The sequence below is a fragment of the Salmo trutta genome, chromosome 29, assembly GCF_901001165.1.
Source record: "Salmo trutta chromosome 29, fSalTru1.1, whole genome shotgun sequence".
Lineage (NCBI taxonomy): Eukaryota > Metazoa > Chordata > Actinopteri > Salmoniformes > Salmonidae > Salmo > Salmo trutta.
In genome coordinates, this window is record NC_042985.1 from 37,432,526 (window position 1) to 37,449,895 (window position 17,370).

Sequence of the window (17,370 nt, forward strand, 5' to 3'; positions counted from 1 at the left end):
CAATCGTTAAGGACTGGGGAGTTTTTCAGGATATAAAATTAACGTAATGGATCTAATCACAGGCAAAATCCTAGAGGAAAACCTGGTTCAGTTGGCTTTCCATCAGGCACTGAGAGATGAATTCACCTTTCAGCAGGACAATAACCTAAAACACAAGGTCAAATCTACACGAGTTGCTTACCAAGAAGATAGTGAATGTTCCTGAGTCACCTAGTTACAGTTTTGAACTTGTATTATACTCCTTCATCATGAGGGAGAGAAATTAAAACATATCCTAAAGACATGGGTTTTTGGTAACGGAATTCCAAGGCACAAGGCAATGTTTCTTAAACTTATAGTAGGCAGAAAAATGTATCCAACACTAAATATAAGTGTTGATATTAGTTGGCAGGGGTCTTTACTTGTTGGATGTGTACACTTTTTCTGGTACATGTTTTCTAAGACCTGTTTTCCATCTGTTTGACCAGAAATCAAAGCCTTAGCTTATTCCAGATGTTTAGGATGGAAAATGGTTGACAAATGTAAATGCCTTAATTTATTAATTATATAGACTCTTAGCTTTCATTTGACACACACATTTGACATGCTCCTATGAACGTCACATGTTGGTGCTCATGGGTCATTTTACATGGAAATGAATTGCTACTGATTCATGATCTTTCAAAGAAAAGGTAACAGAGTATGATATACTAAAAGTAAGCAGGCAAACACAAAATATGTTTGTCAATCATAAAAGCATATGCACCTAACCATACAAAGAAAAGGATACAAGGGGTTAACGGTAGCCAACATTTGAGTATCATGGCATCTTCATAATTATTGGGATTGACCTTTTGCACATAATTCTTTTCATTAGGCTGACATCCCATATCATACTATTATGCTTTATGTTTATTTAATTTCAAAAGAGATATATTGACTGTTGTATTGTAAAATTAGACTGACTTGAAATGGGATAACATATTTCCTATGTGCATCAATGTTTTTTAAGCACAATTGAGGATCCTTATTAAATGCTAAATGTACTGAGCAAAGCCTAATCATAGTCAAGTCTAAACGTTGTATTGCCACTAGATGGCAATGGTTCACCTTTGGGTTGGTTTCATGTAATACATTACCGTAATCTTGTATATAGCCGGCTAAAGGCAAAGTTACAGTCAGCATCATTTAAAATGTAAGGATATGAAGTTTTAGATATTTGCAAACAGCTTCAAATACCAGATCACATTTGAAACCCCCATGAAGATACCCTTTTGTTGATCTTACTTTAATTTTGATCTATTAAATGATAATAGCCAAGTTGTTCATATTGCAACGCAGAAGGATAGTTGAAGTAGGGTCTTCTCCGGTGTTTGCCTATTACATTTGGAGCGCAATTTGTTTGCAATAGAAAAGACTGCGGAGGCCTGTTCCATTGTACAAAAATCACGCCCTTCTATTAGGGATGTAGCGCGGAAAAACCCTGTCACCATGGGAGACGGGCAGGTTGGGTATGTGCCAATGGTCTGTGTACTGCTGTGTTGTGGATGGTCAAGAGAGCGTGCATAATTTGGAGAGAAGTACGCGCAGGTAGACGCCAGATAGAAAAATCACCTCAAAAATGGACATTTCAGGTACTAGCTATATTTTCATTTCAATATTGTGGTTTTCAGGATATCCTCAATTTTACTTGACGCTACTGCTCACCACTTTGTGTAGACAACAAGCTGTCATGTTGCTTCTTAAAGAGATTATCGCCATAACAATCGAAGGCTTTGAAAACACGGGAGTAGCGGGTAGAATGTCAATATAAGGTTGTAGGCCTAACTAACTAAAATATACTACACTGAACAAAAATATAAACGCAACATTTAAAGTGTTTGTCCCATGAGCTGAAATAAAAAAAAATCCAAGACATTTTCAATATTCACAAGAAGCTTATTTCTCAGAAATGTTGGCACAAATTTTATTACATCCCTGTTAGTGAGCATTTCTCCTTTGCCAAGATAATCCATCCACCTGACAGGTGTGGCATATCAAGAAGCTGATTAAACAGCAATATCATTACACAGGTGCACCTTGTGCTGGGGCAATAAAAGGCCACTTTTAAAATGTGCCGCTTTGTCACTCAGCACAATGCCCCAAATGTCTCAAGTTTTGAGGGAGCGTGCAATTGGCATGCTGACTGCAGGAATGTCCATCAGAGCTGTTGCCAGATAATTGAATGTTAATTTCACCACCATAAACTGCCTCTGACATCATTTTAGAGAATCTGGCAGTACGTCCAACCTGCCTCACAACTACAGACCACGTGTTACCATGCCAGCCCAGGACCTACATATCCGGCTTCTTCACCTGCGGGATTGTCTCGGGGGGGAAAACTAATTCTGATTGGCTGTGCCTGGTTCCCCAGTCGGTGGGCCTATGCCCACCCATGGCTGCACCCCTACCTCGTCATGTGAAATCCATAGATTAGGGCTTAATACATTTTTCTGGTGATTTATTTGCTTATATGAAATGTAACTCATTAAATCTTTGAAATTGTTGCATTTATATTTTTGTTCAGTATACATATACATAATTTAACAGCACAATGACAATAGTAAACCTTACATGGCTTGTAACCAGCAGCTTTTGGCTCCCTGCTTACGGTCAAGTGTTTGAATGCTATGTGACATTCTAATCATTCATTTTCCAATCAGCTGGGAAAATACATTTAAAACAATACATAGAAAATGTAATTACAATCTTTGTCTTATGACAAATTTTCTGTGTATCAAATTCTAATGATGATACAAAGTGTAGCCTATTATTGTTATTATTGGGCACAGTTTATTGGAATTTAGGCTATGTCACTGTTCAAGTGCTTCTGTGAGTAAGTTTACTAGGATACAACTATAGCGACAGTTTGTGCATCTGCCCAGCAATGCTTGGCCTACAGTCTTCAGTATGTGAAACTAGTCCTAATCCACCTTACACCTGCAGCAGTGTGAGGCTATAAATATGTCACTTGCTTCTCAGGTCATTAGAGTCCATGTGGAGTCACAAGGAAGCTTGTTGGGACAGTGAGCCAGCCTCACAGAATGCCATCACAACAAGTGATGGCATTCTAAAAGTCTACCTGGCTGTCACAAGCTGCAATAGCTACAACACTCCATAATTGGTTTATTGTATCAGTCAATAAGACAGAGACAGTGGACACTGTGCCTGTCTACTCAACAAACAGACATTTCTGCGTTTATACAAGCAGCCCAATTCTGATATTTTATTCACTACTCTTTTGAAGAATCCGATCATCTTTGGAAAAGATCTGTGTTTGGTAAAAAGACCAGTTAGGCTGTGTTTACACAGGCAGCCTAATTGAGATCTTTTGCTACTTAATTGGTCTTTTGACCCATCAGATTAGATATTTTGCCACTAATTGGGAAAAATATCAGTATTGGGCTGCCTGTGTAAACACAGCCTTTGACTGGTCAATGATAATATGACTAGGGCCCAGTGTTTTGCGCAATCATGTGACATAGCAACATTTTATCCAGAATTTTAAGCCTTATCCAGAAATGAGAATTACACCACAAAATGAAAGCAATTGTCTGAAAAGAATAGAGGACAGTTTGATGAAAATCTATAAATAAAGGTTAAATTCCAGGCATGTTACTTCACTGCGCAAAACACAGGGGCAGGGCCGATGTTGACTAATTGACAGACAAACAGATACGCCTTGATCAGACCGACAGCGTCATTGCGTTTTGGTACAGCAGAAGTACATTTATTTCCAATGGAATGCTGTGTTTGCTCTTGCAGCATTGCATTGCAGAGGTCTGTGTTCTGTGTGGTGCATACGCTGGATATTTCCAACATACGCATCAAATTGTATGCATCGACTTGACAGAAATAGTTGCAAAGGTGAATGTCGAACTTTTGTTGCATACATATCCAGTAAAAATGTTGGATTACAAAAAAAAATACTTATTTCACGCAGCATTGATGCAATGACGCTGTCACCTGATCGAAGCGATAGGGTTAGTGGTCATGAAGCCTTCGTGACAATTGTAGAGTGAAGTCATAGACATGGTATACCATGCTGAAATGGCTTATTCTACTGAACAAAAAATATAAACGCTACATGCAACAATTTCAAAGATTTTACTGAGTTACAGTTCATATAAGGAAATCAGTCAATTGAAATAAATAAATTAGGCCTCAATCTATGAATTTCACATGACTGGGAATACAGATATGCATCTGTTGGTCACAGATACCTTAGGGGGCATGGATTACAAAACCAGTCAGTATCTGGTGTGACCACCATTTGCCTCATGCAGCGCGACACATCCCCTTCGCATACAGTTGATCAGGCTGTTGATTGTGGCCTGTGGAATGTTCCCCCACTCCTCTTCAATGGCTGTGCAAAGTTGCTGGAAATTGGCGGGAACTAGAACTGTCATACATGTCGATCGAGAGCATCCCAAATACAGTGCATTCGGAAAGTATTCAGACCCCTTCCCTTTTTTCTAAAACAGGTTTTTAGAATTTTTGCGAATGTGTTAAAAAATTTTTTTAAATCTTATTTACATAAGCATTCAGACCCTTTGCTATGAGACTTGAAATTGAGTTCCGGGGCATTCTGTTTCCATTGATCATCCTTGAGCTGTTTCTACAACTTGATTGGAGTCTCAATTGATTGCGCATGATTTGGAAAGGCACACACCTGTCTATATAAGGTCCCACAGTTGACAGTGTATGTCAGAGCAAAAACCAAGCCATGAGGTCGAAGGAATTGTCCGTAGTGATCCGAGACAGGATTGTGTCGAGGCATAGATCTGGGGAAGGGTACCAAAAAATGTCTGCAGCATTGTAGGTCCCCAAGAACACAGTAGCCTCCATCATTCTTAAATGGAAGAAGTTTGGAATCACCAAGATTCTTCCTAGAGCTGGCCAGCTGGCCAAACTGAGCAATCAGGGAAGAAGGGCCTTGGTCAGGGAGGTGATCAAGAACCCAATGGTCACTCTGACAGAGCTCTAGAGTTCCTCTGTGGAGATGGGAGAACCTTCCAGAAGGACAACCATCTCTGCAGCACTCCACCAATCAGGCCTTTATGATAGAGTTGCCAGACGGAAGCCACTCCTCAGTAAAAGCCACATGACAGCCCGCTTGGAGTTTGCCAAAAGGCACCTAAAGGACTCTTAGACCATGAGAAACAAGATTCTCTGGTCTGATGAAACCAAGATTGAACTCTTTGGCCTGAATGCCAAGCGTCACGTCTGGAGGAAACCTAGCACCATCCCTACGGTGAAGCATGGGGGTTGCAGCATCATGCTGTGGGGATGTTTTTCAGCAGCAGGGGCTGGGAGACTAGTCAGGATCGAGGGAAAGATGAACGGAGCAAAGTACAGAGATCCTTGATGAAAACCTGCCCCAGAGTGCTCAGGACATCAGACTGGGGCGAAGGTTCACCTTCCAATAGGACAACGACCCTAAGCACACAACCAAGACAACGCAGGAGTGACTTCAGGACAAGTCTCTGAATGTCCTTGAGTGGCCCAGCCAGAACCCGAACTTGAACCCGATCTAACATCTCTGGAGAGACCTGAAAATAGCTGTGGAAAAAGCCAAGGGGTCTGAATACTTTTCGAATGCACTGTATGCTCAATGGGTGACATGTCTGGTGAGTATGTAGGCCATGGAAGAACTGGGACATTTCATCTTCCAGGAATTGGGTACAGGTCCATGCAACATGGGGTGTGCTTTATCATGCTGAAACATGAGGTGATGGCTGTGGATTCTCTGTGCATTCAAATTGCTGTCGATAAAATACTATTGTGTTCATTGTCCGTAGCTTATGCCTGCCCATAACATAACCCCACCGACACCATGGAGGACAATCTGTTCACAACGTTGACATCAGCAAATCACTCGCCCACACGATGCCATACACGTGGTCTGCGACTGTGAGGCAGGTTGGACGTACTGCCAGATTCTCTAATCTGGCAGTTCTCTAACGACATTGGAGGCAGCTTATGATGGAGAAATTAACATTAAATTATCTGGCAACAGCTCTGGTGGACATTCCTGCAGTCAGCATGCCAGTTGCACGCTCCCTCAAAACGTGAGACATCTGTGACATTGGGTTGTATGACAAAACTGCACATTCTAAAGTGGCCTTTTATTTTCCCCAGCACAAGGTGCACCTGTGTAATGATATTGCTGTTTAATCAGCTTCTTGATATGCCACACCTCAGGTGGATGTATTATCTTGGTAAAGGTGAAATGCTCACTCACAGGGATGTAAACAAATTTGTGCACAACATCTGAGAGAAATAAGGTTTTTGTGCGTATGGAAAATGTCTGATCTTTAATTTCAGCTCATGAAACATGGGACCAACACTTTACATGTTGTATTTATATTTTTGTTAAGTATGGTTTGTGAATATGCTGGTACTTTTTCGCTCCAAAAATCCACCGCACTACTTGATCCCACCGCTGCCACCAACATACCAATTTTAAATCACAACTCATGCCAAGCTGTCAATCTGTGATGGATAGGACTCAGACCACATAATAGCCTGGTTTGGTCATTATTTTTACACTTGGAGGCCACAACACTTGAAGCCTTGATTCCCAGGCAGAGTGAATGTAAGACTACAGCATAAATCCTAGTTGAATACCAATACTGTAGGTATCATTGTACTGAATGTCATGACTATGTAAAGTAAGAGGTCATAAGTCAACATCAACATCATTGTTATGTTGCTCCTTCTAACAGAAGGGGTTGATGTTAAAGGGTAAACGCATGTATAGGTTAATGGGGTCATGGTTATGTATAGGCTTCTCTGCTCTTGCAGCTAGAGTGGCCTAGGCTACAGTAGGTCAATGGTCTTAATCCAGTAGGCCATGCTATAGTATAAAGCAGACCATCTCTGAGTCCCAATGATCTTCAGCACTTGATCACTTCCGTTAATGGATTTGAAAGGAAACTAGTGGGGAAAACCAATCTAGCTACAACAATCCAATTATTTTGAATGTGTGGGGAAGAGTGCAGGAGTGCACACTTCAGGAGAAAGGTATAAGAATTGCCTAATCATCTATTTTAAAGAAAGATCCCACTTCTGAACTACTTCTCCCCTTCATTGGGGCATCCAATTTAGGCATTAAACACTCTTTAAGTAAAAGTCAACACTCAAGGCCATAACTCCAGTTCTTATGGTGGAAATACGCTAGACTGCATGGCGATGACTGGCTATGGCAAAGACTGGCTATGGCCATGACTGGTTACAGAAATTACCGGTTACAACATGACTGAGCGAGTGAATAGTTTAATCCCTCAAGTCTATGTCCCAAGTGTCCGTATTGGACAGGGCCTTATTTCTGTGAGCATGGCATAGGGCAGCATAACACACAGGGTTATCCAGTCACAATCCTGTCCCCTTTATGAAACACTCCCAGCGGGTGACAGTGGCGGTGAGGTTACCATTGTGCCACTCAGACCAGACAAGTGACTTTTACAAGGTGCAAAGGTCAGGTCTTGTTAATTGTGTTGAGGTGGGCCAGTTTACTTTTAACTAATTACATTACAGTATACAGTGCCTAAACCAACCCTGTTAAGAAGTGATCATAGTTTGGACACAGACAGTGCCAGTCAGACCTGGGTCAATAGTTTTTTATGTTTTTTTCAGTTACTTTAGTTGCGCTTGGTTTAGCTCACCTGGTGTCATTGGTGTGTCGGCTGGGGAGGGTTTGCACTTTTAGAACTATTCCATGGTTACTATTGTGCCGGGCAAGCCAAATCAAGCACACCTAAAGTATTGTACACACCTACAGAAAGACAACATCATTTAGACCCAAATATGATGCCAGTTCTTGTTATTTGTATCTTGTCAGCCATGGAATATTTTGAGTGTAGGGCCAAATCATTTGTAGAATGCATACTGGCATTTGAATATAGGAATCCAGACACACTGTGGACACGGTAGACACATTTTAAATGTAGGTGTAGATGCGTGACCCGTTCGGAATTACGTGATCAGAACGCTATGATCAGAATACTAAAGCTGCATGAATTGTCAAGTCTAAACATGGCCTTATAGCTCTACATCCACACGTCATGTCACATTTAGACAAGTTTAGGGTATTCATATTTTGGGAAATTAAAAAACAGACTGATTAAGATGCGTAAGATTGGACCACTCAGTGATACTGTACTGGATGTTCATGCAACAGAGTCATATCAAGTATTTTGAGTAACCCTTTGTGTGCGTGCGTGTGTACAGTACATGTATTTATGTTTGGGAAACAGACGTACGCACCAGGTAGTGTCAGTAAGAAGGGGAATAGTTCAGACAGTGAAGATTTCTCCACTCAGTGAAATTCAACTTTTCATCCAGGTCCTGACCTGTCATTTGCCTGCTTGCCCTCCTGCCTGCCTGCCTGTCTACGTAACAGTCTTTCCCCTCCAGTGATCTTGTGTAACACTACAATATGTAAAAACAAAGTTGGGTCAACCAAGACTATTAATCCCTCTCATATGTCTCCCTCTCACACCATTTCCACCAAAAAAACCTCTGGGAAGGAGGATCAATTTCCATTCTCCTTATAAAAATAAACTCCGCCTGGATCATTGGATTCTGCTTTAAGTTATTACAGATGTATTTTTACCACTGTATGTTGTTTACTCTCTGCTCACTCTGTTTTTCTCTACTTCAGAGTCTCTGTTGAATATAGCTGTGGAATGGATTTACAGCCAGTAGAAAGGTGATGCGGGTAGAACACCCTATTGGAAAGCGACTGTCACCTTTGCCTGTAGATGTTCAAAGCTAACACCATGCCATAAGGAACTGTGTGCTACTACAATTTTACTGTGGGCTGGAAAGAGGACCCTCTCCACTTTCAACATGCTGATAGCTAACAATAGCATTTTCAGAGAGCTCTTCCAATGTCTCTGGCCGATAGCAGGCCACAGAGCTCCTCAGTCAGTGGAATAGTCCTTAATTAGGAACAACAAACGCACTGCACCTGCATCTGCTCTACGTGAACACATATATTGGACACATCAAGCTGCCGTGCGGAAGCTCAAGCCGGCAGCTGGCACCTCTGCATGTGTGCACCTGTGTCTGTATAGTTAGTGTGTATGTTTCTCTGTCTGCGTGTGTGTGAGTGTGCGCCACCTTGGATCCTCCTTGGAGCCGCACACAGCCCGGGCGCCCAGCCTTCGGCCCGGAGATGCTGCAGACCAACAACTACTCCCTGGTGCTGCTGATCCAGCTGAGCCTGTTGACCTTTGACCTGTTCGTCAACTCCTTCAGCGAGCTGCTGAGGGCGGCGCCCGTCGTCCAGCTGGTGCTCTTCATGTAAGACGCGGGGAAGGATGGGAGAGCCAGGGGGTAGACTCTGATGTAAATTAATTATTTAAGGGTGGGAGAAAAAGGGGATTGACACAATGTAAAAAGCATTGTTTCTCAACTCTGGTCCCTCAGCACAGTGTGTGCGTGTGTCCAATTGTGTGTCTTCATTCGTTTAACGTAACTAACTAAATGGAAGCTTCTCTCTCTCTCTCTATCAGTATCCAGGACATAGCCATCCTGTTTAACCTGATCATCATTCTGCTGATGCTGTTCAACACCTACGTGTTCCAGGTGGGCCTGGTGTCCTTGCTGCTGGAGCGCTTCAGGGCCCTGCTGCTGCTCTCAGCCCTCTACCTGACCCTCAGCATCTCCCTACACTCCTGGATCATGGTACGCTGTGTGTGTATGTATGCGTGTCAATTAAAATCGAAGTTTATTCGTCACATGCACAGTTTACAGCAGGTATGAAAGGTGCAGCGAAATGCTTATGCGCTAGCTCCTTCAACAATGCAGTACATTCATTAGTCAATATTAACAACAAAAAGAGTCAAGTCAAAATAACAAGAGAGGTAGTATGCATAGCGTAACACCCCGTATTATCGGCATATTCAACAGCGTTTAAGAAACATATTACCTTCAACATTGTTATCTTGTGATCAAGCCATCAATGTTTTGTGACTATTGGTGTCGTAAAAATGTTAGCTAACAGGTTAGCAATTAGCATGTTTGACATTTCAGTGGAAATACTGCTACTATCAGCTTTTTGATAAGCGCTTTAGCAAAAAAAAATATGTCCCGTATTATCAGCATATGGTCCCCAGTTATTGTCCTCCTTAGTATTTTGTTCAATTACAAGATATATCCGTTTTAATTTTGTTCAAAAAGAGACACCAACCTCATATCTGAGGTGTTTACTAGATAGTTGGCTAGCCTTCCAGTAAAAAAAAAAATGACTTGCCTGTCAACTTATCATTCCGTAGCCCGGTGCGCCCTCCTGTAGACTCTTAAAAATGGTTCTTCATCAACATCTTCTTCAGTATTGTAACCAAATAATGTCTCATTATTTATTTTACAGATAAATCGTATGTTTAATAATAACATACATGAGTATGAATAATTTTGGTAAAAGTTGGATATTAAATGATGTGTGTGTGGTGTGTCGTGCAGTAGAATTTTACAATTTACAAAGTGTCCCACAAAGTATGTATGTGTTTATATATATATATATATATATATATATATATATATATATATATATATATATATATATATATATATATATATATATATATATATATATATATATATATATATACAAAAAACTTAACTTACCTAAACTGCAATGAAAATCAGTGGTCAGCTAGCTAGAAGGGTGTCTTTAGTTGCAAAATATACTGTTATTTTCCAGTCCATTTAAATGTTGAGCTCAAGGTGATTTAATCCTCCAACCGCTAGAGAGTGTCTGAAGTTAAGGGATGTCTGATGTTGGGGGAAAATTAGATTGTAAAAACAGTCCATTATTACTCTGCATTTACAAATATAAAGTGGGCAGTGAGGGACTTGGTCTAGCAGTGGAATAAATAGTATTTAATAGAACAGCAGCATTGACTGTGGGTGTAACACTCGTACTTGACTTTTCATGGGGATAGTTCTGATTTCTAGTTATTATAGAAATGTGAAGGTATAGGATCTGTTCATAGCCTGGCGATCAACATTCAGTGAATTTGAGGTTTGAGAGAAGAGGAACTGATCTTTCTAACAGGCAATTGGGGGATTTAGCCTGAGCTGTGACGTTCAGGAAACTCCCTGACAACCAACTATGACTGAGCTTTTGTCGTAAGTGGATTCACTCCTAGCCACAAATAAGATGAGCGTATACTTTATTAATCCACAGGGGGAAATTACATTTGCCACTAACCTGATATGTGTGTGAGTTATTTTACTTTGTGGATATGGAATTTCAAGTTTTCCGTAGGCATCAGAATTGTTTATTACATGTGTATTATCATTTACTATCAATTTATGGTTTATATGTTTTAGTGAAAGAATGCTATCCCTCAAACTGAATGATGCATTGGGTTGTGTCTATCTCTGCAGAATCTACGCTGGCTAAAATCAAACCGCTATGTGTGGACTGATGGTCTCCAAGTGATTTTTGTCTTCCAAAGAATAGGTGAGGCTATCTTTGGTCACACACATTTTAGGAAACATTTTAGGCCTGAAACGCAATCCATCTTGAGTGCCTTTTATTCAATCAAATAAGGTGGAGATCAGTGCTACATGGTAAATACTTTTTGAAGGTGTGTAGTACTACATCAGTCATACACACATGCACCAACACACACACAGCTCTCACACGCTTTATTTGTATAGCGTAGTAGGTAGGTACCAAGTTGACCCTTGAGGGGCCGTATGGATCTGATTTTCATTCCCTTTATCTACTAATTGGTTAAGAGGATTTATAGTTGTTGTCTTTTCTGTTTCAAAACCAAATTACTTCAGTCTTTCATTGGTGATGTGTGTTTGTGTGCAGCGTCCGTGTTGTACTACTACTTCTACAAGCGCACCACAGAGTACCTGGGTGACCCTCGGCTCTATGAAGACTCGCCTTGGCTCAGAGACGCCTTTGCCAATGCCAGGGCCCGCCAGTGAGCAAAGAGCAGTGTGTGGAGATTAAACTGGAAGGGACAGATCCAAAATTGGCCCCTCCATTTCCTCCGGACACAGAGAGACACTGCTACGTGCAGAGCTGAAATAGACGCTACAGTGCACAGGCATGGGCTTATATGGAGGGAAGACATGGGTCAACTTTAACAAGAAGGGTGAAAAATGAGATTCTGCTTGGATACAGCAAGCCACATTGCAGGGCAAGCCAGATGTACTGTAAGAGGCAAACTGGTTTAGGGCCTTGATTAATGGACAGAATGTTATACCAAGATGACTGTGATGCTAAAATCTGAGAACTCATAGTTTGATGTGACATTGACAACAAGTTATATATTTTTTTTTCACACTTTGTAACCTTGTGACTGCATTTGTCTGTGTCATTTAGCTATCAATTTAATTATTATCTTTGTTGTTTTGTAGGATGATTTGAGAGTTTGTGTGCCAGATTTCTTTTGTGAAGATGACTGGAAAGAAAAACAATAATGTTTTATGTGTTTAAAATGCTTACTTTTTTCTTGCTTTTTGTACAAATGTATTAAACAAAATCCAGACAGTGCATACACTGATACACACTGTCTGTGCTCAGTATCCCTTTCAGTAAATACTTCCAATGTTAATCCTATATCACATGCACTCAGCATAAGCACACATTTATGTGACACATCAATTTACGTAACAAGCTCTCGGCATTGTGAATGAGATTACCTCTTTGTTATGACCCTATGCAGTCAATGCATTGACCTAAACCCACTGGATTTACACATGGAAAAAGACAAACCGTTAGACAGTCGCATGCAAAATCTCCAAAAACTATTTGGGTGAACAGAATGTATGCTGTGCAGATACAGTATTTCTCAGAATAGGGGACTAAAGACCTACATCAGAGTCTATATATTACTGAAGGTAAAACTGGATGTGTCAGTCAATTTATCACCACATCGCTCCTAACCCACCCTGTAAATAGTGCTCGACAGTAAATATACACACCAATACACCATACACATGCTTGCTTTCATGGAGCCACAGACAGGGATCTATTCTTATACCTGGGATTAATCAGGGATTGAGTCTTTAGCCTACAGCCCACAGGGCAGTGTTTTTGACAGCAGTGATGTCACTGCAAGCCCTGTGTTTATGAAGGTGTCAGCAAGGATGGTGGATGAACCAAGATGTCTTACTCAGGCAGTTTACAATTGGAAAAAATAGTCAAGGTTCCTGTCTGTGTAAGTGGGCGTTCCCTCTCTCGTGTCAGCATGCTTTCACCAGGGGGCCAATGGCTCTGGTCTACTTATGGTCCCCTCCACCGCTCTCCCCATACACCCTTACTAGAAATAGATTGTTTCTGTGGCACCCCATCCGCGGGGCAGGGGCAATAAATAGACCAGAGTGGCCCCGTCCCGAAAAAAAATGGAGGAGGGAGGTGTCTCGCTTTCTCTACCGTCTCTGGTGTCAGTCCTATGCTAACCTAACACATGCATGTGCACACACACACACAGTAAATCAAATCAAATCAAATTTATTTATATAGCCCTTCGTACATCAGCTGAAATCTCAAAGTGCTGTACAGAAACCCAGCCTAAAACCCCAAACAGCAAGCAATGCATGTGAAAGAAGCACGGTGGCTGGGAAAAACTCCCTAGGAAAAACTCCTGAGAAAGGCCAAAAACCTAGGAAGAAACCTAGAGAGGAACCAGGCTATGAGGGGTGGCCAGTCCTCTTCTGGCTGTGCCGGGTGGATATTATAACAGAACATGGTCAAGATGTTAAAATGTTCGTAAATGACCAGCATGGTCAAATAATAATAATCATAGTAATTGTCGAGGGTGCAACAAGCACGTCCGGTGAACAGGTCAGGGTTCCGTAGCCGCAGGCAGAACAGTTGAAACTGGAGCAGCAGCATGGCCAGGTGGACTGGGGACAGCAAGGAGTCATCATGCCAGGTAGTCCTAGGGCTCAGGTCCTCCGAGAGAGAGAAAGAAAGAAAGAAAGAGAGAATTAGAGAGAGCATATTTACATTCACACAGGACACTGGATAAGACAAGAGAATACTCCAGATGTAACAGACTGACCCTAGCCCCCCGACACATAAACTACTGCAGCATAAATACTGGAGGCTGAGACAGGAGGGATCAGAAGACACTGTGGCCCCATCCGATGATACCCCCGGACAGGGCCAAACAGGCAGGATATAACCCCACCCACTTTGCCAAAGCACAGCCCCCACACCACTAGAGGGATATCTACAACCACCAACTTACCGTCCGAAGACAAGGCCGAGTATAGCCCACAAAGATGTCTGCCACGGCACAACCCAAGGGGGGGGCGCCAACCCAGACAGGAAGACCACGTCAGTGGCTCAACCTACTCAAGTGACGCACCCCTCCCATGGACGGCATGGAAGAACACCAGTAAGTCAGTGACTCAGCCCCTGAGTACTAGAATGTACTAGAATGCCTGCCATTTTGACCATTTTGATTGATACAGTAAGTAGATTAAGTGTCTCTTACAAGGGCATTTTGCTTGATCAACCGTGAGCAACAATGCCATGGCTCTGAAAGGTCTCTAGTCCTCTTCATCAGTCACTTGGCTCTCTGCTGCTGAGGTTGACAATTTAAAACACTGATGAGCAAAGCATTGCAACACACAGTATTTCATGTGAAAAAACGTCCTATTACAGAGGGGTAAGCCAAATAATATAAGTTATGACACTCTTCTGTCCAATGCAGATGGACAATGCACCATATTATAAAATTACATGCACCAACAACGACAAATCGACTTCTGAGCCACATGGGGCGCTGTGAAAGTAAATATATCTAGAGATATTAGCAATCCACTTCCGCTTGTTTTTTTAAATTATTTATATCCATGGTTTTAACACTTGAGAAGAACTGATACGATTTCGCTGGTGTTCTTATTCTGTCTTTGAACGCCATGTCTTATAATTACGTGGTAACAGCGCAGAAACCGACGGCAGTCAATGCCTGCATCACCGGTAATTATGTTTTTCTTGTTAGTTCGCGCACCAACATGTCGTAACGACCTCATCCACTAGCGTGCTAAGCTCCCGCGCGAGAAGCCAAGCTACAGGCACTTGCAGGCCCCTTGATATTGTTTCGCCAGCAAGTTGATCAAGTCCATTGATAAAGGCTTTGTTCAATTTTGATTAACCATGCACAGTATGGGACGTGTGGTTCCGCTCGACTGATATCATATAGATAGCTATCAATTGTCAATCAAGTGAACACAAAATGGCACGAGCCAGTGTGTGCTCCTGCGCAGCCAGGATATTTTGAAGCTAATGCTAGCTATCTTCAGCTGTCTGATGTCAATTTGTTTGCTAGCTAATGTCAGTCAAGTGGATTACTATTACCTTCCTGGTTATCAGTTGGCCAATAATCTCAGACAGGTTTGAAGCTTCAGTGTTGCTAAATTACACAGGTAGCAGGCAGGCCACTGCAGTGCCAGTCAATATGTCCACCTAAATAGTAAATTGGCAAATGTATAACGTTAGTCATGGACAGTCTGCATAGTTACGAATGTAGGGACATTTACTTAGCCTTTAACTGCCTGCATTTCTTTGATTGCCAATATGATGGCGATAGCTAGCAAACTATTCAATGTATTATTTTTTTAGGTTAAAATAACTTCATTTAAGGCATTCTGACACTGACTAACAAATCCCATATTATTAATTTTAAAATTACAATGTCTATGCAGTGTTGTCACCTTAGTGCATATTTTGTGAGTAAAAATTATCTGCTTAGCTAGAGAAGTATGCCAGTTGTATTGCTAGTAGATAGAAAAACAAATACTTGAACTTCAGAAATTAGCATTTTCAATATACAGGAAGGAGATTGGGAAAGAAAAATGATCTTGCATAGACTTGCATAGTTAAATAAAAAAATCAAATCTGCTTGTCATACAGAAAACTGGAAGGCACTCCAATAACTACTAATTTAGCTATTAGAAAAAGTTAGTCCGACTGACTAGCCCATCCTCTCTTCCCCAGGCCACTTTACTTCTGCCGAGGACCTGAATCTGCTTATAGCAAAAAACACACGCCTGGAGATCTATGTGGTCACAGCGGAAGGGCTCCGGCCCGTCAAAGAGGTGGGCATGTACGGCAAGATTGCTGTCATGGAGCTCTTCAGGCCAAAGGTGAGTCTATGACTACCTGTATGTTTGTGTGTGCATGTTAGTCATTTCAAAGCTGGTTCACTTTCAGTAGAGAGAACATTTTGAAACAAGGTGGTACTACCTGAACTTTTATTCCTTTATTTTATTTAACCTTTAACTAGGCAAGTCAGTTAAGAACAAATTCTTATTTACAATGACGGCCTACACCGGCCAAACCCAGACGACGCTGGGCCAATTGTGCGCCGCCCTGTGGGACTCCCAATCACGGCCAGATGTGATACAGCCTGGATTTTAACCAGGGTGTCTGTAGTGACGCCTCAAGCACCGAGATGCAGTGTCTTAGACCGCTGCACCACTCGGGATCCCAATAAGAACACAGAACTATGTTTCATGTTGCAAAAGGTTCCACTACGATGTGCCCCTCTTAACAAGATCCAGGTTTCTTTCTGTGACTGCCATATACAAGTTGTAAACATCTGCCGAAGCCGAACGTGGACGTATGTTTTCAATGGAGGGGAACCTTTTGCCTGTTTTGACTGCAGGGCGAAAGCAAGGATCTGCTGTTCATTCTCACGGCCAAATACAACGCTTGCATCCTGGAGTACAAACAGAACGGGGAGAGCATCGACATCATCACCCGCGCCCACGGCAACGTTCAGGTAGGATAAAAATAAATATGCGCTTAGCCAGTGTCTTTGAGCTATTGATGGAGATCAAGGTATATGTTCTGCAAAACTACAACCGGAATACTCTGCACACTGAAACAATAGGATGCCGTGAAACTCCTCTTACTTGACCAACTTATTTATTTTTGCATAGGACCGCATCGGGCGTCCCTCGGAGACGGGCATCATTGGCATTGTAGACCCAGAGTGCCGCATGATCGGCCTGCGGCTGTACGACGGCCTATTCAAGGTGATCCCGTTGGACCGGGAGAACCGAGAACTCAAGGCCTTCAACATCCGCCTGGAGGAGCTGCAGGTCATCGACGTCCACTTCCTGTACGGCTGTCAGGCGCCCACAGTCTGCTTCATCTATCAGGTAGGGAGGGGAGGAGATAGAATAGGGTGGGGGAGTGACCGGCAGGAAGTGGTGGATGAAAGGGGTACGATGTTGGAGTGGTTGTGTCTATGCATTTATATGGGTTTGTTTTGAGGGAGTGGTTGGGGAGAAATTGAGAAAATGCAAGAGTAGGAATATGATGCTGTTTGAAAGAATATTGGGGATACAGAGGGGATGTGT

General features: G+C 42.0%; 2 protein-coding genes across 4 annotated transcripts in view; both read left to right on the forward strand.

Annotated features, from left to right (window-relative positions):
• The first annotated feature begins 354 nt into the window (after positions 1–354).
• Positions 355–12,574, forward strand: LOC115167556 (transmembrane protein 138). Of its 3 annotated transcripts, none has more exons than XM_029722117.1 (5): positions 355–1,613; positions 8,684–9,327; positions 9,540–9,711; positions 11,419–11,494; positions 11,855–12,574. In XM_029722117.1, the coding sequence occupies exons 2-5, from the start codon at positions 9,200–9,202 to the stop codon at positions 11,971–11,973; spliced, it is 495 nt and encodes a 164-aa protein (XP_029577977.1). In that variant the 5' UTR covers positions 355–1,613; positions 8,684–9,199; the 3' UTR covers positions 11,974–12,574. The 3 variants fall into 3 exon arrangements, with proteins under 3 accessions (XP_029577977.1, XP_029577976.1, XP_029577978.1); XM_029722116.1 differs by having other exon boundaries at positions 9,135–9,327; XM_029722118.1 differs by having other exon boundaries at positions 355–1,490.
• Positions 12,575–14,817: 2,243 nt separating this feature from the next.
• Positions 14,818–17,370, forward strand: part of LOC115167557 (DNA damage-binding protein 1) — a 28,090-nt gene continuing 25,537 nt past the window's right edge. Inside the window, exons 1-4 of the mRNA XM_029722119.1 lie at positions 14,818–14,983; positions 16,001–16,149; positions 16,671–16,787; positions 16,948–17,169. Coding sequence (XP_029577979.1) covers positions 14,923–14,983; positions 16,001–16,149; positions 16,671–16,787; positions 16,948–17,169 — 549 coding nt within the window. The 5' untranslated portion in view covers positions 14,818–14,922. The remainder of the gene's footprint in view (positions 14,984–16,000; positions 16,150–16,670; positions 16,788–16,947; positions 17,170–17,370) is intronic.

What these genes read in the sequence shown, in the direction of transcription:
- LOC115167556 (XM_029722116.1), top strand. An exon ending in GTCCAGCTGGTGCTCTTCAT is followed by an intron (nt 9,328 to 9,539) that starts GTAAGACGCGGG and finishes TCTCTCTATCAG; the next exon opens with TATCCAGGACATAGCCATCC. An exon ending in TTTTGTCTTCCAAAGAATAG is followed by an intron (nt 11,495 to 11,854) that starts GTGAGGCTATCT and finishes GTTTGTGTGCAG; the next exon opens with CGTCCGTGTTGTACTACTAC.